At 39.4% G+C, this 22,086-nt stretch overlaps 1 protein-coding gene across 24 annotated transcripts in view; it reads right to left on the reverse strand.

The window, feature by feature from the left end:
* The window catches only part of Grk4 (G protein-coupled receptor kinase 4), a 104,024-nt gene that overhangs the window by 69,912 nt on the left and 12,026 nt on the right, over nt 1-22,086 (reverse strand). For 21 of the 24 annotated variants that reach the window (XM_076546970.1, XM_076546965.1, XM_076546972.1 and 18 more), the window contains one exon: nt 3,637-3,743. The exons of the other annotated variants lie outside the window; for them this stretch is intronic. Coding sequence is in view for 15 of the 21 variants with exons in the window: in XM_042285837.2 (XP_042141771.1) it covers nt 3,637-3,743 (107 nt within the window). In the remaining 6 variants the exon portion in view is untranslated. The remainder of the gene's footprint in view (nt 1-3,636; nt 3,744-22,086) is intronic. 24 annotated transcript variants of the gene reach the window in all.

Consider the following 22,086-nt stretch of genomic DNA (forward strand, 5'->3'; position numbering starts at 1 on the left):
TGCAGTTATTATGGGAATTATTGCACTGACTGCTACTACTGCAATAGCCAGAGTGGCCCTTCATAAAGAAATTCAAACTGCTGAGTTATTTCGAGACTGACATAAACATTCTACAGAACTTTGAACTGAACAAAATAAAATAGTAAGATAGTTAATGAATTAGCTGGTTTGAGACAAGCTGTTATATTGTTAGGAGATCAGTTAGAAATATTGAAATATAAGAGCTAGGTAGCAAGAGGCCTGACATAAGCCATACAGTTTGTAAATAAAAAGAAATATTGAAGGAGTAGATACAATTAAAATGTGATTGGAATGTCACATCCTATTGTATTATATCTTTAAAGTTCAATAAAAGCAAGTATGATTCGGAAAAGGTTAAGAAGCATTTGAAAGATCACCCTAATTCTTCTCAAATGATTTATGATTTACAGTAAAAAAAAAATTGAGGAAACTTTCACAAAAAAGTTAACTGATATGGAAAGCCGTGCAGATACTATAACTTCATTCAACCCTATAAAATCACTTGAGTAGATTTCTTGTTTAGGCAAGTGTAACCTTATCGGCTTTAAAATGTTTTTTGGCTTACTTACGTAAGATTGATAAACAGAAAGAGAAAAGGCTGTATATGCTGTAAAGCTACATAATCTCCAATATAATTAATTGTTGCATATAAAAAAGGGGGGTATGTTGGGAGAATTCCTGCAGATTTCTGCAGCTGGTTTGATTCTGGAGTGTTAGCACCTAGCTTTGATCTGCCTTCTGTGATTGCTACCTTTTGTCTCTGGTACCTTCTGTTTGAAGTCTGCACCTAGGGGTTCAGAGCCTATGCAAAACTTGGTTGAGAAAGGACCTGGCAAACCAGGATGTCTTTCAACTGAGGATTTACATTTGGCATTGTCCCTTTGGGGGGCTTAGATAAAGGTTTTGGTATATGGAACTGACTTGCTAATGGTGTGAATTGTATAACCATAAAAGGTCCTTTTGCTAAGCTATAGTGAGTCAGTCCATGAGAGAATGATTCCTCTGCAGCTGGAAAGGCTAAAAATTTCATCCTTAGAGTGCCTCTGTGCCTTCTTTCCACGGACCCATGTGAACCCCCACCAGATATACAACACTCCAGTAAGGACAAATTATCCTTTCCATAGAGGAAGTATCCAATAGTCACCCTTGGAAATGGTGTCATATCTAGGACAAATCTGAGCAGCAGCTGTGGCCAGGTCAGATTTGGTGAATGAAAGTTCATGTTGTCAAGCTCATTCATAACCTCCATTCTGCCACTATGACCACTCTGTTCTTAGGCAATGATAGGCATGGCTGGGGAAAGAGGCTGACTGTCCGTCCACACAATAGGCCATCCTGTCTACTTGATTACTGAACCCTTTCTCTGCTTAAGTCATCTTTGGATGATCATTTATGTGGGACACAGTATCTTCATATCCTTAACCCATCTGGAGAGAGCCAAATACTTTTTCCCAAATGTCTTTCTCATCAATTTTTCATGCTCAAAAATCCAAGTCCCTGACCATCCAGTCAATCCACTGGCTACAGCCCATAAATTACACATATGGCCATATTTCCTTTCAAGCAAAATGCATAACCATGGATACTGCCCAAAGTTCTGCCCACTGGGAAGATTTCCCTTTGCCACTATCTTTCAGGAGTGTCTCAGAAACAGCTTTGGGTATGCCTGTATAACATGCAGAGCCATTAGTAAACCAGGCCTTAGTCAACTGATCACAGAGCATACCACATGAGGCTAAAGGTGCACGTTTGGGAGCAGATGGTATTGTGATGGAAACAGAAACCATAGGCATTTGGACAACTTCTTCATATAGCATGCTTGTGCCTTCAAGACCTACCTGGGTCCAACACATATATACCACTTCCACTTGATAATAGATTGTGAGTGGGCAATGGTGATGGACACTCAGGAGGCAGAGGCAGGTAGATTTCTGAGTTCCAGGTCAGCCTGGAGTTTCAGGACAGCCAGGGCTACACAGAGAACCCCTGTCTTGAAGAGAAAAAAAGAAGATAATGGATTGATGTTGTGTATATCCTAATTTATAGATTGGTGGGTCAGATAATACCCAACTATATAGGGCAGCTTTTGCATATACTTTCCCTCCCTCCCTCCAAGCTCCCTCTAAATTGCAGCTGGAGCAAGATTTTGTATGTTTTCTGTTTTTGTTTTTCATTTCTGTTCTGTATTGTTAGGTTTTGTTGTTGTTTGCTCTTTTGGAAAAAAGGTCTTTTTTAAAATTTATTTATTTATATGTGCATTGGTGTTTTTCCTGCATTTATATCTGTGTGAGGGTGCAAGGTGCCCTAGAACTGAAGTTACAGACCGTTGTGAGCTGCCATGTGGATGCTGGGAATTGAACACAGGTCCTCTGGAAGAGCAGCCAGTGCTCTTAACTGCTGAGCCATCTCTCTAGCCCCCAAGAGACAGTATGTAGTCAAAGTCTACCTCAGACCATGATCCTTCTGCCACTACCCACTGCATGCAGGAGGTACAGTGATGAATCACATCTGACCAGAGAGAGCTCAAGACAAGCTTTTCCACATTTCTCTGGGCCTTAGTTTCCTTTCTGTGAGACAAATGACTATCCACACAGCTACACAAAACACCACTTCCTCTTACCAGATTTCCTCAGAAACCACTTTTTTCCTGTGTTCATAAGGAAGCTAAATTTAGTCAAAATGTCGTACTTAAGAACTTCCCCACCAGGTGGTGGTGGCGCATGCCTTTAATCCCAGCACTCGGGAGGCAGAGCCAGGCGGATCTCTGTGAGTTAGAGGCCAGCCTGGACTACCAAGTGAGTTCCAGGAAAGGTGCAAAGCTACACAGAGAAACCCTGTCTCGAAAAACCAAAAAAAAAAAAAAAAAAAAAAAAAAAAAAAAAAAAGAACTTCCCCGTCTATACTACAAAAATCCAAAGAAAACCCATTTTCAGCAAATGCTTAGGTTTAGGTTTAGGTTTAAAAAAATATTTTTAGATCCCTTTCAAGCTCCACACAAGCACTTTGGAATGTGGAGGAAAGATAGCTTAGAGTTATCATAGAAATGCTGTGCTATTGAGGCTGGACACCATTCAGTATAACATTTATGTACATGTGATCATTACTCTTCACTTAACCGTTTCTACACAAAATTACTGAAAGGGACTATTCTAATTGCAAAACTATCCAAATAAGAACTCAACTTGTTAAAAAAAATTAAAAACAAAAGTTCAAAAGCTGGGTGGTGTTGGCTGAAGCCTTTTGGTGGATCTCTGAGTTCTAGGACAGCCTGGTCTACAAAGAAAGTTCCAGGACAGCCAGGACTGTTACACAGAGAAACCCTGTCTCAAAGGAAAAAAAATTCAACTTGTATAAAATAAAAATAAAAAATTAAAACAAACATTTTGTCACCTTCTATCTTGAGGTTACCAATAGATAATATACACACAAGCCAGGTATAGCACATGACACATGCTTACCATCCTAGAACTTCACAAGTAGGGCCAGAAGGATCAAAACTTCAAGGCTAACTTTAGCTTACAAAGTGAATTTGGGGCCCACCTGGGCTATACAAGAACCTGTCTCAGCAAACCCAAACACCCATAATATAGGCAAGGCTGAGCATAGAACACTTACCTAGCACATTCGTGGAAAACATTTTTAGGGAAGGAATTCCGCTTTAGATTCCATTTACAGTCTTTCACAACAGCTGAAGGTATCTGTGGTAAGGAGACTTCTGACTTCTAAATGTTACACAAACCAAATATATAACAATTAGTTTTGTCATAGTTTACCAATCATATAAAGAACTTCATGCCTACTATAAATGTTTTAGTATATGAAAGAAGTCAAAGTACCACCCATCCCAGTCCCCCTCTCCAGCATTCAGCCTGCTTCCTGCTTTCTAGATCTGTTCTTAGAAACTCAAAACACATATAGAACAAAAAACAGGCTCTCAAAGAAGAATTTGCACACCCAATCTACTGCCATGTTACTCTTGCTAGCAGGGCTGGGGATGTGGTTGATAGGTAGAGTATTTGTCTAGCATGCAGCAGGACCTGAATTTAGTCCCTAGCACTGCACAAGCCTAGCATGAAAAACAGTCCATGTCCATGAATGGATGGCTGGACAGACATGAAAAGGAGAAAATAATTTAGTTTTATGTATGTGGGTGTTTTATTTGCATGTATGGGCACCATGTGTGTAGTGGCAAAAGAAATCAGAAGAGGGGATCAGATCCCCTGAAACTGGAGTTATGACTGTTGTGAGCCATCACATGGGCACTGAGAGTTGAGCCCAGGCCCTCTGGAAGAGAGCCAGTGCTCTTAACCATTGAGCCAACTCTCCAGCCTGAGAAAAGATTTTAAAAAGGATATTTTGGGGCTAAGGACATAGCCCAGTGGTATAATACTTACTTGCCTTGAATTCAATCCTTAGCACTGCACAGTTAATTAATTAATTTTAAAACATTAGAAAAGTAATTTTGACTTATTCTACAACATGGATGATCATTAAGGACACTACATTGAATAAAATAAGCCAGTCCCAAAAGAATTAATTTCACTTATGAATATACATGTGGGTAGTAAAACTGAAAATGGAAGAAAGTAGAAGGGGCTATGTGTGGGAGACAAAGGCTATCAGACTGCTGATGTCAGTGTTTTCTTTTTACAAGATAAAAAGGTTCTAGAAATTCTCTACATAACAGTGTAAATGTACTTAACATTACTGAACTATATACACTTAGAAACAGATACCACACACTCTGGTCACAGGACACAAAGAAATTAATTAGTACTGGCCTGGAAGCTTCCACCTGACTAATTTGCTTTCACAGTACCAGAAGATGCCACGTAAGCTTCTCAGGGAGAAAGTCATCCACAATCTTAGCCAGCTGTAAACCCTGTGAGCTACAATAATGGACAGCATATTGAAGTATATTCATGGACGTAATATGTTAACAGGGATAACAAATCACTTTCCAATTGGATTTAAGGCCACTTCTATGGGAGGAAACTCATGCCTGTAAATCTGGCCCAAAACTCATGATCCAGGAGTTCATAGTCTTCTGGGGTGAACATATTATGATTATTATTTTGCTAAGTGGACATAGTATAAAACTGTCCTCTAAATTTGTATCTCTATACCCAGTCCAGACCAGAGAACTTTCTCTGAGCAGTGGTAGGTGGTTAAACAGAAAATCACAACTGGTCAAAATGTAAAGAAAACTGTCTATGGAATCCTCAGCCACAATGGGACATCATGCTCTTTACCTCCAAGACTCAGGTACTCTTGGAAGAGGGGACAGAAAGGTTACAAGAGCTACTGGTTGGGAAGGACTGAATCAAAATGGTATCCTCTGGACATGACAAGACCACTACATTTTTGAACTCACATTAGCTGTGGTTGCCTGCACAAAACCTTCACAGGACCAAGTCAGTCATCAATCTAGCATGGAGGGGAAAGGTCTCATAAGCCCCACCCCTAGATAAGGTGCTATTGACAGTTGATGGCTTCCGAGGGAAGAAGTCTCAGTTTTCATTAAGGGTGTGGTCCCTGATAAGTCAACCATGCTCCAGTGCATGGCCCACTACCCTTGAGTTTATGGGTGGTACAAACTAGACTCAGTGGATTATTTTTAAGAGAAGACATGAAGTTAGGAGGAGGTAGGGTGTGAAGGTTGGACCTGGAAGGAATTAGAGGAAAAATGGGGAGAGGATATTTATCAAAATATACTGAATGCATGAAAGAAATTCTCAAATAATTAATGAAAATACTATATTAAGAAGAAATAGTTGTTGGGTGTAGTGGTGTATGTCTTTAGTCCCAGGAGTCAGAGACAGGAAGATTTCTGTGAGTTCAAGAGCCGCCTAGTTTACATAGTGACTTCTAGGACTACCAAGGCTATATACAGAGACTCTGTCTCAAAAAAAAAAAAAAAACCGAAAAAAAAAAAACAAAGAAATGGCTCATGTAAATTTCATATTATATTTTTAATTACAGTTAAAAATTTTAAATCACACAGATATCTCTTCAGAAACACAATTTTTCATCCTCATACAAACAGGAAAATATATATGTGTATGTGTATAGCCTTTGTAAGCAGGCACTGACTAAACATTCTATTTGCCAATTTTCCTACTACAAGCACCATTACCACCAACACCTCTAGCCATTTGGTTCCCATAGAATGGGTTCTTAAAAACAAATTACTATGCTGGGCAGTGGTGGTGCACACTTTTGATCCCAGTGCTCAGGAGGCAGAAGCAAGTGGATCTCTGAGTTTGAAGCCTGCCTGGTCTACAGAGGGAGTTACGAGGGCTACTCAGAGAAACCCTGTCTCAAAAAACAAACAAACAAATGAACAAAAAATAGAATTACTATATCAAAGAATAACACAATAAAAAACTTGAACATTTTATTTTTTATTTACTGTGTTTGGGTGTTTTGCCTGCATATATGTGTGTGTGCACCATGTGTGTGCAGTGCTCTCAGAGGCTAGAAGAGAGTGTCCAATCACCTGGAACTGGACTAAGATACTGTTGTGAGCTGCCACATGTGTGCTGGGAACCAAATCTGGGTCCCATCTCTAGAAGAGCAGCCATTGCTCTCAACTAAGCCATCTCTTCAGCCTCAAATACACACATTTTAAATACTGATATTCAACATGAAACTCCCCTCTACAATGGGTCTACCACTTTACATTCTCACTGACAGTGTCCCTAGGTCCCAGTTCTGGAAAAAGGAAACACCTGAGAAAATCATTGTCTAGATTAAGAAAAAAAGTCCAGATGATACTTAGTTATTTAATTTATAATTAAAGTCCATAAATGAATTCCAGACTGACTTCTGACTATGTGGAATCCAGCTACTATCAAAACTTCCTGTTTTCTATAAATCAAAGCAGCTAATTCATCAAAGAAGTTAAAATGTTGATCAAAATATATAACTAAGTGAAAACTAACAATACTATTGTAATCCATAATGGTTGATAGCTGAAATCCATAATGATTTAAGTTGTCTAATAGATTTAAGGCACTTTAATATCTCATTTAACCTCAGAATGACCATGATGGGTGAGAAAATAGGTTCAAGAAGTTACAAAGCTTCCTGGTGTACCACAGGAAGTGGTACAACACCTTGTAAGATTCTCAAACTAGGTTTCTTCTCATGCAGCAGGGCACAAGAAAACAATGAGTTCACTTCTTTCACTATTTAAAGAAGCATGCTTGCTCCTTTATTTATAAATACCCATTATACTAGGCACTGGTAATAATAGAAAACAATATTTTCTTAGTTGACAAATCCAGTATTTAAAGAATCTGATGTCCCCTCTGTAGGATGTGTGTGTGTGTGTGTGTGTGTGTGTGTGTGTGTGTGTGTGTGTGTGTGTGTAGTTGTTTTGCCTGCATATATGTCTGTACACCACATATTTACCTGGTGCCCGCACAGACAAGAAAAGGGTTTTGGATCCCCTGGAGATGAGTTACAGGTAGCTGTGAGCAACTATGTGGGGACTTAGAATAGAAGCTAGAGCAGCCAGTGCTCCTAAACTCAGAACCATCTCTCCAGGCCCTTATATTTTATTTTGAAACAGGGTCTTTCTGTGAAGACCAGGCTGGCTTGGAAATCACAGAGATCTGCCTGCCTCTGCCTTCTAAATACTGGGATCAAAGGCATGTGCCATCACAGTTTTCTAAAATGACATAAGAGATTGATTCTGTTAATACTATTTAACAATTAGCTCTAAGTAGAAATGCTACTTTCAATATTACCAAAATTTTTATTAATTCTCACAGAAAGGAAAAGCCATGTTTCTAAACATTTGTGATAAGAGAAGAAATGTCAACTAAAGTCCAGCCACTAAGAGGTAATATTACTGGCCTGATACTAAACAAGACAAAGGATTATTTTTAAGAACAGGTGGTATCAGTGCAAATTTAGCAGATGATTCAGTGCCTTGCTAATTTAACACTTTAAGTATAGTATCTAACAGGAAAATCCACTCCTGTAGATGAAAAGGAAGGTAGATTTTGCAAAAGTATACCTATTCTTCCATGCTAAAATACACATTTACTTTGCTGTTTGTTTGTTGGGTTTTTTGTTTTTGTTTTTGTTTTTAAATTTATTTATTTATTATGTATACAGTGTTCTACTTGCATATATCCCTTCAGGCCAGAAGAGGGAGCCAGATCTCATGCAGACAAAACACTCATTCGCACAAAATACATCTTTAGGGCTGGAGAGATGGATCAGCAGTAAAGAGCACTGGCTGTTCTTGTAGAGAGGACCCAGATTTGATTCTCAGAACTCACATGGTGACTCACCACCACCCACCGTAACGACTGTCCCAAGGGGTCCAACACTCTCTTCTGAATTCATGCACCATTACAGGCAAAACACTCAAATACATCAAATAAATGTAATTTTTTTTTAATTTCAGAGTTCTTATCACTGAGTTATAAAAGTTCCTTACAGTTTACTATTAAAATATCTAATAATAAAAGTTGTATACTTTGGCTATTTCATTTTGGTCTGCATCTATGTGGAGTTTACTTTTTGTTTGTGGTATGAGGTAAGAATACCACTTCATTTTTTTATATGTAGATTTCTACTTATTCTAGAATTATTTGTTGAAAAGACTATGCCTTCTCTTTCTGGGTGGTCTTGGTGGACTTACAATAAGTTGACTGAGTGTCAGCATATTGGTTTACTTCCGAATCTCTCATTCTATGCCACTGACCTTATATATCTATCCTTTTTTTTTTTTTTTTTTTTTTTTGAGCTGAGGATCAAACCCAGGGCCTTGCCTACCACTGAGCCAAATCCCCAACCCAATATATCTATCCTTAAAGTACCATATTGTCTTGATTATTATAACTTTGTAGCTGAGGAGTGTGAATTCTCCAATTATGTTTTTTTTCCTCCCAGGAATACCACAACTATTTGGGTACCTTTAAATATACGTATGCATTCTAAACTCAGTTTGCTGATTTCCACAAAAGGAACAAATAAATTTGATAGAGAACAGATTAAAAACACATACCAATTTGCTGAGTATGACCATGTTAGCAATACTGTCTTTTGATCCATGAACATTTGATATTTTGTCATTTATTTAGATGTTCTTTAATTTTTCAGTGTTTCGTTGCTGAATATACAAATGTTGTATTTATTCTGCTGTATAGAAGCATTTTATTCACTTTGATGAAAATATAAATGGAATTATTTTCTTAATTTATTATTCTTATTTGCTAGTGTATAACATTACAACAAAATTTTATATAACAATCTAGTACCTACCAGCCTTGCAATCTCATTTATTAGCTCTGGTAATGTTTCTTATTTATGTGTATGTCGATTCCTTAGAATTTTCTATATACAAGATGACATCATCTCACTGGGCAGTGATGGCACATGTGGGAGGCAGAGGCAGGTGGTTATCTGAGTTGTGAGTTCAAAGCCAGCCTGGTCTACAGAGCAAGTTCCAGGACAGCCAGGGTTACACAGAGAAACTCTGTCTGGAAAAACAAAAACAAAGCCGGGCAAAACCAGACAATTGGTGGCGCATGCCTTTAATCCCAGCACTTGGGAGGCAGAGCCAAGTGGATCTCTGTGAGTTCAAGGCCAGCCTGGGCTACAGAGTGAGTTCCAGGAAAGGCGCAAAGCTACACAGAGAAACCCTGTCTCAAAAAATAAAAACAACGCCGGGCGGTGGTGGCGCACGCCTTTAATCCCAGCACTCGGGAGGCAGAGCCAGGCGGATCTCTGTGAGTTCGAGGCCAGCCTGGGCTACCAAGTGAGATCCAGGAAAGGCGCAAAGCTACACAAGAGAAACCCTGTCTCGGAAAACCAAAAAAAAAAAAAAATAAAATAAAATAAAAAAAAAAATAAAAAAAATAAAAACAACAACAAAAAATATATCATCTCAAATAAAATTCCAATTTGAATACTTCCACTTCTTTTTTAAATTTATTTTTAAGTTGTATGTGTATAAGTGATTTGCCAGTGTACATGTCTGTGTACTACTTGTGTCCCTGGTGTCCTTGGAAGCCAAAAGAGGACATCAGATTCTATTTTATAACGCCTATAACAAGACACAGATGGTTGTGAGCCACCATGTGGGTGCTGGGAATCCAAACTGGGTGTCTCTAAAAGAGCACCAGTGAGCTGGAGAGATGGCTTAGAGGTTAAGAGCACTGACTGCTCTTGCAGAGAGGTCCTGAGTTCAATTCCTAGCAACCACATGGTGGTTCACAACCATCTGTAATGAAATCTGGTGCCCTCTTCTGGCCTGCAGTCATACATGCTATATACATAAATAAAATAATAAATAAATAAAATAATAACATAAATATATAAATAAATAAAACTTAAAAAAAAAAGAGCACCAGTGATCTTAACTGCTTAGCCACCTCTCAACTCCTACTTCTTTTTCCTACCTAACTGCCCCAGGCTAGAACCAACACCAAGAAACTTCCAAACCTCTAGCTCAATAGATGCAGCAAAAACTATTTTGTTTTGTTCCTAATCTTAAGAGAGAACCATGTAATCTTTCACACTTAAAAATATGTGATGTTATCTGTATTTTGTAGATGCCCTTTATCAAGCTGAACAAGTTCCATTCCAATCCTAGTTTGGCCAGGCAATGGCAGCATATGCCTTTAATCCCAGCACTTGGGAGGCAGAGGCAGGTGGCTCTCAGATTCAAGTCCAGCCTGGTCTATGGAGTGAGTTCCAGGACAGCCAGGGCTACACAGTGAAACCCTATCTCAAACAACAACAAAAATCTGCTTTATTCAATGCTTTTATTATAAAAAGATGTAGATTATTATCTAATTCTGTGTCCATGTCTATTTTTACAACATTTTTTTTGTTGTAAATTTTTACATTCTACTAAAGTCCTCAAAACCTGAGCTGACAGGAAGACATCCACGGGCCTGCCATTATAATGAACAAATATGTGGTGGAAAAATGGGAGAGAAAGAGAAGCTGAATGGTTCAAGTGCTTGGAAAGGGGACGATCTGAAGTGAAGGGGTGAGATGTAGGCTGATGTGGGAGGCCTTCTTATCACCTGGGGAGATGCATCCAGTCCCCGGATGCTTGCCAAAGACCATGTCTGGGTCCATAGCCCTACCACAGGCAGGGTCTGTGTGGCCATTCATGGCCCATGTTGCCACCAAAGGCCACAAGGATGCCCAATGTCTGGGCTGCCACCCGTTGTTATAGGGATTTTGTCTGTGTTGTGATCTGATGTCCAATGGAGTCAGGTGATGTTTTGAGAGGCAGGGTTCACATTCAGCTGGCCAGAATGGATCATGGAATTCCACGGCAGACTTGAAAGAAGGGAAAGAGAGGCCCTCAGATGAGGAAGAGGCAGGGCCATGGGGTTGTGTAGCCTTTTCGAGCCAGGGGGTGGACAGTAGTGGTGTGTCACGGTCACTTGTGGTTCTCTCAGGTTTATATCCTTAATATTTATTCCAAGTTTTTTTTTTTTTTTTCCATCACAGGCAATTTATTTTGTTCTATTCATTCACAGTTAATACAGAAAATACTTGGAAACATTTCCATATAATGTTTGACACAAAAATCATCAAATAGAAGTATACAATGTTGACAGGAGGCAGTACATTTATAATTTATAACCCCAAATGTATTTATAAATTAGAAATGGAAAGATCTACAAATGAAATTATGAAGGTTCACCAAAGTCATTTAATCTGTCAGTTTCTCATTCATTTTTATGTCTTAATAATATTCTATTGTATGAATAAGCCACAGTTTATTTCTCTCCAGTATTTGATAGCTATTTGAGTTGTTTTAACTTTTTTACTATTAGCAACACACTGCTGTAAACCTTTATGTACATGTTTCATAGGTGCGCATTTTCAGTAGTTTGAGGATATATTCCTAAGGGTAGAATTGTTGAGTAACAGAGTAACAATGTTTTGCATTTTGACCAAGTTTTATTTTTTAATAAATGATAAAAGAAATAACAATATCTGGTGGCCACATGGGGCATTATCAAACCACGTCAAGGCAGTGTGACTCTGCCACACCACTACTAGAGCAGAAAGCTTATTCTCCCTTTTCCCAACCACTCCCTACCTGCTTTCCTGCATTTGGGAGTTTTCCATTGCAGTTCTTCTACAACAGCCTTCAGCTGCTGCCTGCCCCTGTCCCAAAACACCGCTAGGGTTAGCTGTCTCAGCAGGCCCGGGCCCTTACTTGCCACCAGGCTGCCCTCCCAGGCACAAACCCCTGGATCCTCACAATTCATCCCTGTATCCGCCACTCCCCTCTCAGGCCAAGCACCAGGGCAGAAGGTAGTCCAGCTGCCTGGCCCCACTGGTCACTGCCACCACCACTGCTGCCTGGGCTAGAGCTCATTTGCTACTAGCTGCCAGGTGCTGAGCAGAACTGTTGGATTCTCTAACATTTGGATCTCTCAGTAACAGCTCCCCTCCCGCCTTGGTGCTGGGCCTGCACCCCCTGCTGGTAGAACATTGTCACTACATCTGATTACCCTTGCACAACCCTTGCATCTGCATCTGCGCTGGTAAGACACTTGGCAATTTTAAAACTTTGAACTAGGCTATTGAATTAATTAATTGAAAAATTAATTATTTTTATAAAGGGGTAAAGACAATCTTAAAATATTTCCCATGTTAAGAATCGGACATATCACAATGCAGGGAATTAATACCGTTTACTGCTACTATGGATGGGTGCAAATAAAAAAGATAAAGGAGAGGATAAACAACTTAGCTGGAATCGACATAATGTCAGTCATAATTATTATCAGTTTGGCAATTCTTGATTTATTCTTAAAAAATGGTTTGATAACTGTGCCAAATACAATTTTACTGATAAGATACAAACCTTAAAAAAAAAAAACTTACAATTCATAAGATACAAGCCTTAGAAAAGATTACTACTGATAATATACAAGCCTCAGAAATACTAATGAAAATAAAAAACTTGACTGATAAAATACAAGCCTTACAAATACTTACTATTGAAAAAGACAAAAATTTGACTGATAAAATACAAGCCTTACGGGGTTGGGGGTTTAGCTCAGTGGTAGAGCGCTTGCCTAGCAAACACAAGGCCCTGGGTTCGATCCTCAGCTCCAAAAAAAAAAAAAAAAAAAATTGCAAGCCTTACAAGTATTTACTAATGAAAATAATAAAATTTTGACTGCTTACTAATGAAAATAATAAAAATTTGACTGATAAGATACAAGCCTTGGAAAAACTTACTAATAAAAATAATAAAAATATTCAAAGACAGAGCAGAATCTATCACATCATTACATTATGAAACTGAAGAGGAGCATCCCAAGGTTATCAGAAAAAAAAAAAACTGTAATTTATCCAGTCACCATACAGGAACCACTAAATGACAGGCATTTCCTATGGAAGAGCTTACTGGACTCATGTCGAAATGTTAGATTTGAGGAGATTTAAGGAAGCAAAAGCATTCACCTTTTGGGAGGCAGATGTTAAATTCATGGGCAACTAGTAACAGAATTATTCCACAAGACTGGAAAGATTTGGTTACAGCAATACTGGAAGCTGGTCCTCAATTACAATGGGAGACATGGTGGAGAGAGGAAGCTAGGGTCATAGAACAATAAAGTAGGGCTAGGTTGGCCTAATGGTGTAGCACACTTCCTACAGGATAAAATTTCATAAATCTTTCAAAATGTTTGTTTTTGCTGTTCTCTACAGACATGTTAAGATAGATGGTCTTTATGTAGTCCAATCTCAATAAAAAAAAAACTAAAGCTGGCTTTGGAGTTGGAGTGTGGCTCTCTCCTCTAAACCCAAGCACACTTGATAAAAGAAAATCCAAAAAGTCTCTGTCTCATGTCAGAAAAGCCACCTGATATGGTACAGAAGAAGACCAAAATCTAGGGACTATTATATTGTCACTAATCTCATATCCCTTGGATTTGACACTTTAAAACTTTTCTTAAGGTATAAATATTATCTCAAAATTCATAAGATCAATATATATGTATATTTAAACTTTCTGTTGTGATATTAATGGTCTTATAGAGTATGAACTAATTCTAACCTTAGGCTTCATGTAGCTTCCCATTTGTGATTTCAGGCTTGAGTCTGAAGCAGTTATTTAGGAATTCAGCTTGTGTATCCTAGGTGTATTTAATAGATTATGGTCCTTTCACCTCTCTAAGATCTGCTGCATATGACATTTAAAATGTTAAAGTTTTCACAGTGGACAATGAACATTCCTAACATCGACCTTTGAAGTCTCCAAAAGATGATGGGGCTCCACAATGATGAATCCACCTGGATTGTGATAATGCCACCAAGCTGACTATAAACTGCTCAGGACAATTTCAAGACAGTTAAGATTGTCCAGCCTCATAGACTACTCCATCCAGGACTTCAGATAGCCTTGCATTGTTCCCTCACACCAAGATTGGACAACAGCTAGATTCCCTATAACTTGGCTATTATCTCCATTTTCTCAGTGTTCCCTAAAGATGCCGAGACCCCACTTCAACAGGAAAGTCTAGAAAATACAACGCCCACATTCCCAAGAGGTGGGATGGATGGTTTTTGGTCCTTTGGTGGATAGTGAATGTTTATCATTGTTTAGGGATGTTGGTTGCAAGTTGTTACTGGTTTTGGTCAAGAAAAAAAACTATTAAAAGGAGGTTATATTCAAGGGTCTTTTTCTAAAAAGAAAAGGGAGGAGATAAGAATGATAGGAAAAAAAGGGTAGATTATTAAATCTACTTTAATCCAAAAAGCAACTATTATTCTCAAAAAAATTTACATTGGTATGGATTTTTGTATATTGATATAAATTGTTTAAGATATTTTGTTATATTGTACGTATGTTTCTACTCTTATCTATGCTATTTTTATATATTGATGCAAATTTAAGGTTATTTTTGTTATACCATATATATTTCTATTTTTGTTTAAGGTATTATACCTATGCAGATAGCTTAATGTAATGTAAAGTTTTAGTCCGTGAAAGGTATTTTATTTAGGATAATAAAAAAATACAGGTTAATAGTTAGTCACCCATAACTATCAAACTTATAGTCATGTTAGGTATGTTTTCAAGATCATACAAAGATATATTTTAGATAGGTGATCTTCAAACACTTCAAAGACCTATAGAATGTGGCATTTTAAATGTTTTAATAACATAAGGTTTTTCTTGACAATGAGACACATCTGCTCCAAGGTGGCACCATTCTACTTCAAAAAAGGATGATGGGCATTGAAGAATTGCTATATGGAGTTTACTTTCTTTCTGGCAAAAGCTAGCCATTTGGGCAAGAAGTTGTCCTTGCCTCGACTGCTAACAGTATGCTGTCCAAATTGGACAAACAAAAGCAACTGCTGTACTTTGCCAAGACAGGGGAACAGTCCTTCAAAATTTTCTGCTTCTCAGAAATGTCTGTCAGATATTCTAAGCCTGTAGGCTGGAGTTGTATATGCCAGCATTGCAGAGGAACCTAGGGTGACTGTCCAGGCAGCCAGTTGTTTCTGTCATTTCTAATAATTTTGCAAGTTGCTTGCTCTTCACTTCCTGTTTACTCAGATAATATATCCTTCTCAGGTCTTTGATAGAGTTGAAGACTATATAGTTACAGTTACAGTGCTCCTTAATTATGGTAGAAAATAAACTAGGTACAAAACTTTGGACTCACAAGGAGAGGACACTAATAAATAGAGTATTTTCTCTAAATTTGCCAAATTCAAATGGATTGGACATTATGAATGTATTTCTTACTTGATAATTGTTCTTGTATACAGTTTCATTTTGTTAAGGTTAATACCTTTTCTTTCTGTTTAGATAAATCTGATAATCATTCTTATTGTATATAGTTTTACTATGTTAAAAGTTAGAATCCTTCCCTTTTAATTGGACAAAAAGAAGGAAATGTTAATGGAAATTTTGTCTGTGTTGTGGTCTGATGTCCAATGGAGTCGGGAATTGGTTCGAGAGGCAGGGTTCACATTCAGCTGGCCAGAATGGATCATAAAGTTCCCTGAAGGACTCAGAAGAAGAGAGAGAGTCCCTCAAAAGAGTTAAGAGGCAGAGCTGTATGGTTGTGCGGCCTTTTGAGCCGGGAAGTGGACAGTGGTAGTATGTCATAGTCACTTGTGGTTCTCTCAGGCTTATTAATGTTTATCCCTGAGTTTTATTTTTTTTAAGATTTATTTATTCATTATGCATACAGTGTACTGTCTGTATGTTTGCTTGCACACCAGATGAGGGCATCAGATGCAATTATAGATGGTTGTGAGCCACCCTGTGGTTGCTGGGAACTAAACTCAGGACCTCTCGAGTTTTATTTTTTAATAAACAATAAAAGAAATCAAACCATGTTGTGGTGGTGCATGCCTTTAATCCAGTACTCGGGAGGGAGAAGCAGGCAGATCTCTGTGAGTTCAAGACCAGCCTGGTCTACAAAGGGAGTTCCAGGACAGCCAGGCTATGCAAAGAAATCCTGTCTCAAAAAACAAATGAGAAAAAAAGAAAGAAAGAAAGAAAGAAAGAAAGGAAGGAAGGAAGGAAGGAAGGAAGGAAGGAAGGAAGGAAGGAAGGAAGGAAGGAAGGAAGGAAGGAAGAAAGAACAATAACCAATGGCTATGTAGGTATCCAAGAGACATGCCACCATTGGAGCCATGCTGTCATCTAGGCCCAGACTACTGCCAAGGGCCATGTCTGGGTCATGGCCCTACAGTCAAGGTCTGAGTCAATGTCTGTGGCTCCTGTTGCAACTGAGGGCTGTGTGGTTTCCTGCAATCTAATCAGCCACCTGGAACCATACTAATTCCCAGGAACCATGCTGCACTCAGGGCCATACAGATCTAAGTAGCAGGTACAGCTATCCAGTGCCATGGTGACTTCCAAGCCAGGGCTGCAGCTGGGGGCCATGTCTGGGTTAGTGACCCTACTGCAGCCAAGAGTCTGTGTTGATGTCTGTGGCTCCTGTTGCCATGAGAGGTATGTGGATTTCTGGTGTCTGGGCTGCAACCTGGGGCCATGCATGCTGGTCTGGGTAGTCTGTGCCACCATCTGGGGCCATGGTGACATCCAGACCCAGGTTGCTGCTGTGGAACAATTCTCTTATACACTGTAAAGATTTGTCACTTGAATTGGTTTAATAAAACATTGAATGGCCAGTAGCCAGGCTGGAAGTGTAGGCAAGGTGACCAAACTAAGAACGCTGGGAAGAAGAAGAGCAGAGTCAGGAATCACCAGCCAGATGCAGAGGAAGCAATATGAGAATGCCGCACTGAGAAAAGGTACCAAGCCACATGGCTAAACACAGATTAGAATTATGGGTTAATTTAAATGTAAGAGTTAGTAATAAGCCTGAGCTACCCACTGAGCATTTATAAGTAATATTAAGCCCCAGAGTCAATTATTTAAGAAGCAGCTGCTGGGTATTTGCAAACAGGTAGGCAAGAGAGAAACTTTCCACCTACAGGTTGCTGCCACCAAGGCTACTGCTGAGGACCATGTCTGGATCCTACCACAGCCAGGGTCTGTGTTGAAGTCTGTGACCCATGTTGCCACTGATGGTTATGTGGATGCCCAGGGTCAGGTCAGCCACCTGAGTCCATGTTGGTAGGCAAGGGCCATACTGAAGCTGGGGCCTTGTAGATCTGAGTGGTCTGAGCTGCTTCCTGATGCCATTTTGATGTCCAGGCCAGAGCTGCCACTGAGGGACATGTCTAGGTCTGTGGTCCTGCTGCAGCTGGAGTCTGTGTTGATATCTGTAGCCCATGTCATCTCAGGGGGCCATAGGAACCATGCATGGTAAAATCAGAGGGCCACGCTGAGCTGGTCCCATCATTCACTGGCCCTGAGATAGCTGGCCCTGCCCCTCACTGGACACTGCAACGAGAAATGGCCCCACCCCTCACCATGGGGGTGGGAGAACTGACCCTGATGGCATGGGTACAGGGGAGCTGGCTCTGTCCCTCACCTGAGGGAGGCAGCCCTACTGGCCTGGACTGACCAGTCAACCAAGGTTGGGTCTTGGGTTGGCCCACTCTAACATCTACCCCCATCGAGGACCTGCTAGAGCTCATGAAGGGACTGGTCCTGTGGAACAATAACAGGATGATCTCCCTGACTGGGGAAACAGCAGGATATTTAAGAGGAGTTTTGGTAAGGATCCAGTAATGATGGTGTACCACAAACCAGAGGCCTTAAACCAGACCAATGACTCACTGCAATGAACAAAAAGGGTATGCTGTGTGACACACCATGGCTCCCAATGACACCAGGATGAATGAGGAGGTGTTAAGAGAGGCGGGAAAGATGGAGGAGTAAAGAGGTTTTGTTGTTGTTATTTTTGTTTGTTTTCTTTTTTTTTCATTTGTTTTTTTTTTTTGTTTTTTGTTTTTTGTTTTTATTGGGGGGGTATTGCAGGGGTAGAAGGAAGATATGCAGAGACTGAACTGGCTGGGCTGGGAGGTGGGTAGAACTGGGGTGCATGATGTGAAATTCCCAGATTCATTAAAGAAATTATGTTAGGAAAAAAAAAAAACTTTGGGCAGTGGTAGTGTACACCTTTAATCCTAGCACTCAGAAGACAGACGCAGGAGGATCTCTGTGAGTTTGAGGATAGCCTGGTCTACAGAGTGAGTTCCAGGACAGGATCCAAAGCTACACAGAGAAATCCTGTCTCAGCAAAAGAAAAAGGAAAAAAAAAAGAAAATATATTAGACAGGCAGTGGTGGTGCATACCCTTAATCCCAGAACTCAGGAGGCAGAGGCAGGCAGATCTATGTGAGCTCCAGGACAGCCAGGGCTACATAGAGAAACCTTGTCTAAAAAAAGAAAAAAGAAAAAAAGAAAAAGAAAAGAAAAGAAAATTGGCTTAATTTAGTATTTGGGAACCCTGGGTGACAGGATAATGAGCTCTCATTTTGATTAAGAGATAATGCCTTGAAAAAAATAAGGTGGAGGCCAGCGAAATGGTTCACTGGGAAAAGGTGCTTATTGCACATGACTAACAACCTGAGTTTGAACCCTGAACCCCACACAATGGTGGAAGGAGAGAACCAGTTCTAGAGAGTTGTCTTATGACCTCCATTATATGCCATGGCATATATGCCCTGCCTGGCCTCTAACACACACACACACACACACACACACACATTGTGAACACACACAATAATAAATAATTTGAAAAAACCCATGTGATAACACATACCTTTAATTCCATCACTTGGGAGGTAGAAGTAAATAGACCTCTGTGAACCTGAAGACAACCTAGTCTACATAGTTTCAGATCAGCCTGGGCTACATAGTAAGACTCTATCTCAAAAATAAAACAAACAAGCAAACAAAGGTGAAAGAGGGCTGGAGAGATGGATCATTGTTTAGGAGCACTGGCTGCTCTTCCAGAGCACCTGTGTTCAATTCCCAGCACCTACATGGCAACTCACAATCATCTGTAACTCCAGTCCCAGGGGATCTGATACCTTCTTCTAGCTTCAGTGCACTGCATACAGATATAATATACATGCAGGCAAAACACTCATATACACATAAAAAATAAAATAAGGGGCTGTAGAGATGGCTCAATAGTTAGTTCTTCCAGAGGACCCAAGTTTGGGTCCCAGAACCCACATGGCAACACATGTACACTTGCACTCAAGCAATATATACATGTACACATACCACACACATACAGATACATAAAAAAGAAAAAGGAAAAAAGAAAGTTCACAAACATCTTTCACCATATGCTGTAGTTTGAGTGTCTCATCTCTCTAAAACTCATGTTGAGATTTAACTGGCATTTCAATGATATTGAGATCTAGGATCTTTAAGAAATCTTTAGGTCATGAGTACAGAGCCCTCCTGAAAGGATTAATGTCCATCTAAAGCAGTGGTTCTCAACCTTCCTAATGCTATAACCCCTTAACACAGTTCCTCATATTGTGGTGACCCCCAACCATAAAACTATTTTCATTGATACTTTGTAAGTGTAATTTTGCTACTGTTATGAATCATAATGTAAAATATCGGATATTTCCAATGGTTTTAGACAACTCCTGTGAAAGAGTCATTTGATGACCCACAGGTTGAGGACCACTGGTCTAGAGAATAGGCTTGCCCCTTCCTACATTCTCTTTTTGCCTTCTCTATTATTATCTTTAAACTTTGTATGTTTTTTTATTCTTTTTTGTTATTTTTTGAGTCAGGGTCTCAGGATGTAGTCCTGGCTGGCCTGGATAAAGCTCACTATGTAGATCAAGCTGGCCTCAAACTCACAGAGATCCACCTGCTTCTGCCTCTGAGTGCTGAGATTAAAGATGTGCACCACCATGCCTGGCCCAAACTCTGTTCATCTTTAATGGGTACATTATAGTAATTCAATGCCTATATAGCAATGTGTATTCATCAATCAGAGTAATAAGAATTTCTATCTCTATCATTCCTATCTAATCATTATTGATGTAGCCTGAGAATTTCATACTCTTCTAGTTACTCTGAAACATATCACGGTATTTCAACTAATAATTACCCTACTGTGCTAAAGGAGAATCAGAATTAATTTTTTCCACTCTTTATTTTTGATTCCCCTTATTCAAATTTTTCCATACCCATTTATCCCTATTTTCTATAAGGCTGACTTTTTAGTTTCACAAATCAGTCCCTATTCTTCTCCCATGTGATACCTCTATACATTTGATTCCTGGCATAAATATCTACTAGATGTGCAAATTTGAATAAGTTATGTAAGTATGCTTTCCAATCCTATCACATAAAAATAGTAAGTACATCACCAGGTTGTTATGAGGATGAAGTGATTTATTACATGCATAAGGCTTAGAGGAGTAGTCACTAATGTTAACTACCATAGTTATAGCTGTTCCCCTTTTACTGCTATATTACAGGACCCTTCCCAGAACTGTGCTCATGCTCCCTCCCCTCCCCCTCTTTGTGTGTGTGTACATATATGTGTGTACAGAGATGTAAGCATCTATATGCACATGTGGAGGTCAACACTGAGTATCATCCTATTTTTGTCTTATTTGTTGAGGCAGTGTCTCTTATTGAACTTGGAGCTTACTGACTGGCTAGACCAGCTGGTCATCAAGCCCCTAAGTTGCTCATATCTCCACTGGCCCAGCATTAAAATTACAAGTATGCATCAATGTTTTATATGAGTGCTGATGATCTAGACTTGGGCCCTCATGCTTGTACAGTAAGCTCTTACCAATTAAGCCATCTCCCTAGTACTTCTAAATAGCCACTAAACAGAAGGCACAGTAAAGGAAGTTATTCACAGCATTATGTATATGTATGTATATACATATATACATAATTTCAGTTATAACAAGTTTTAATAAACTGCTTTTGCTGAAAAACATTGGCTCACCTGGATCTGGACTTACAAAGGACTTAAGGCTCACTTTACAACAACAGAACAGTGACTAAGACAAGCATAATCCCTTACTATATTCTAAATCTTATTCTTATACCTACAGATGAGTGTAGCTACCACCCCTCATCCAAGAAGCTAATAAAGCAAATGAAGATCACCACAGAAAACTACAATGGACATGATGCTGAGATCAATAGATCATTGGGAGCCCAGTCTCAAAGGATATATCTATATTATTGTTCCTGCATCTACAGCTCAGAGAATATCACAGAAGGGGGGCAGAAAGACTCTAAGAGCCAGAATACCAGGAAGTCTGCTGTGAAACAGTCCCTCCTAGAAATGGTTGCATAAACAAGACCAGAAAAAACAGTAATATTAATAGACATGTTAACTGAAAGGGGTAAAATTGTTCAGGGTCCCATCCCTGGACAAAGAACTACAGGCAACTAATGACTGCTGAGGGAAGGAGAATTAGCCACTCCCAAGGCTGAGCCCCCTTATTGCTTGTCCAAAGCAGACTGGTCAGCCCTGAAACCATACACATACACATACAAACAACAAAAATAGACTCAGCAGAATATGTGTGTGTGCGTACACATATAAACTTGCTGAATATATATACATACATACATACATACATATATATATTAACTTGAAACATAGAGGATGAAGA

The sequence above is a fragment of the Peromyscus maniculatus genome, chromosome 10 (genome assembly GCF_049852395.1).
Source record: "Peromyscus maniculatus bairdii isolate BWxNUB_F1_BW_parent chromosome 10, HU_Pman_BW_mat_3.1, whole genome shotgun sequence".
In the NCBI taxonomy this organism is placed as follows: Eukaryota; Metazoa; Chordata; class Mammalia; order Rodentia; family Cricetidae; genus Peromyscus; species Peromyscus maniculatus.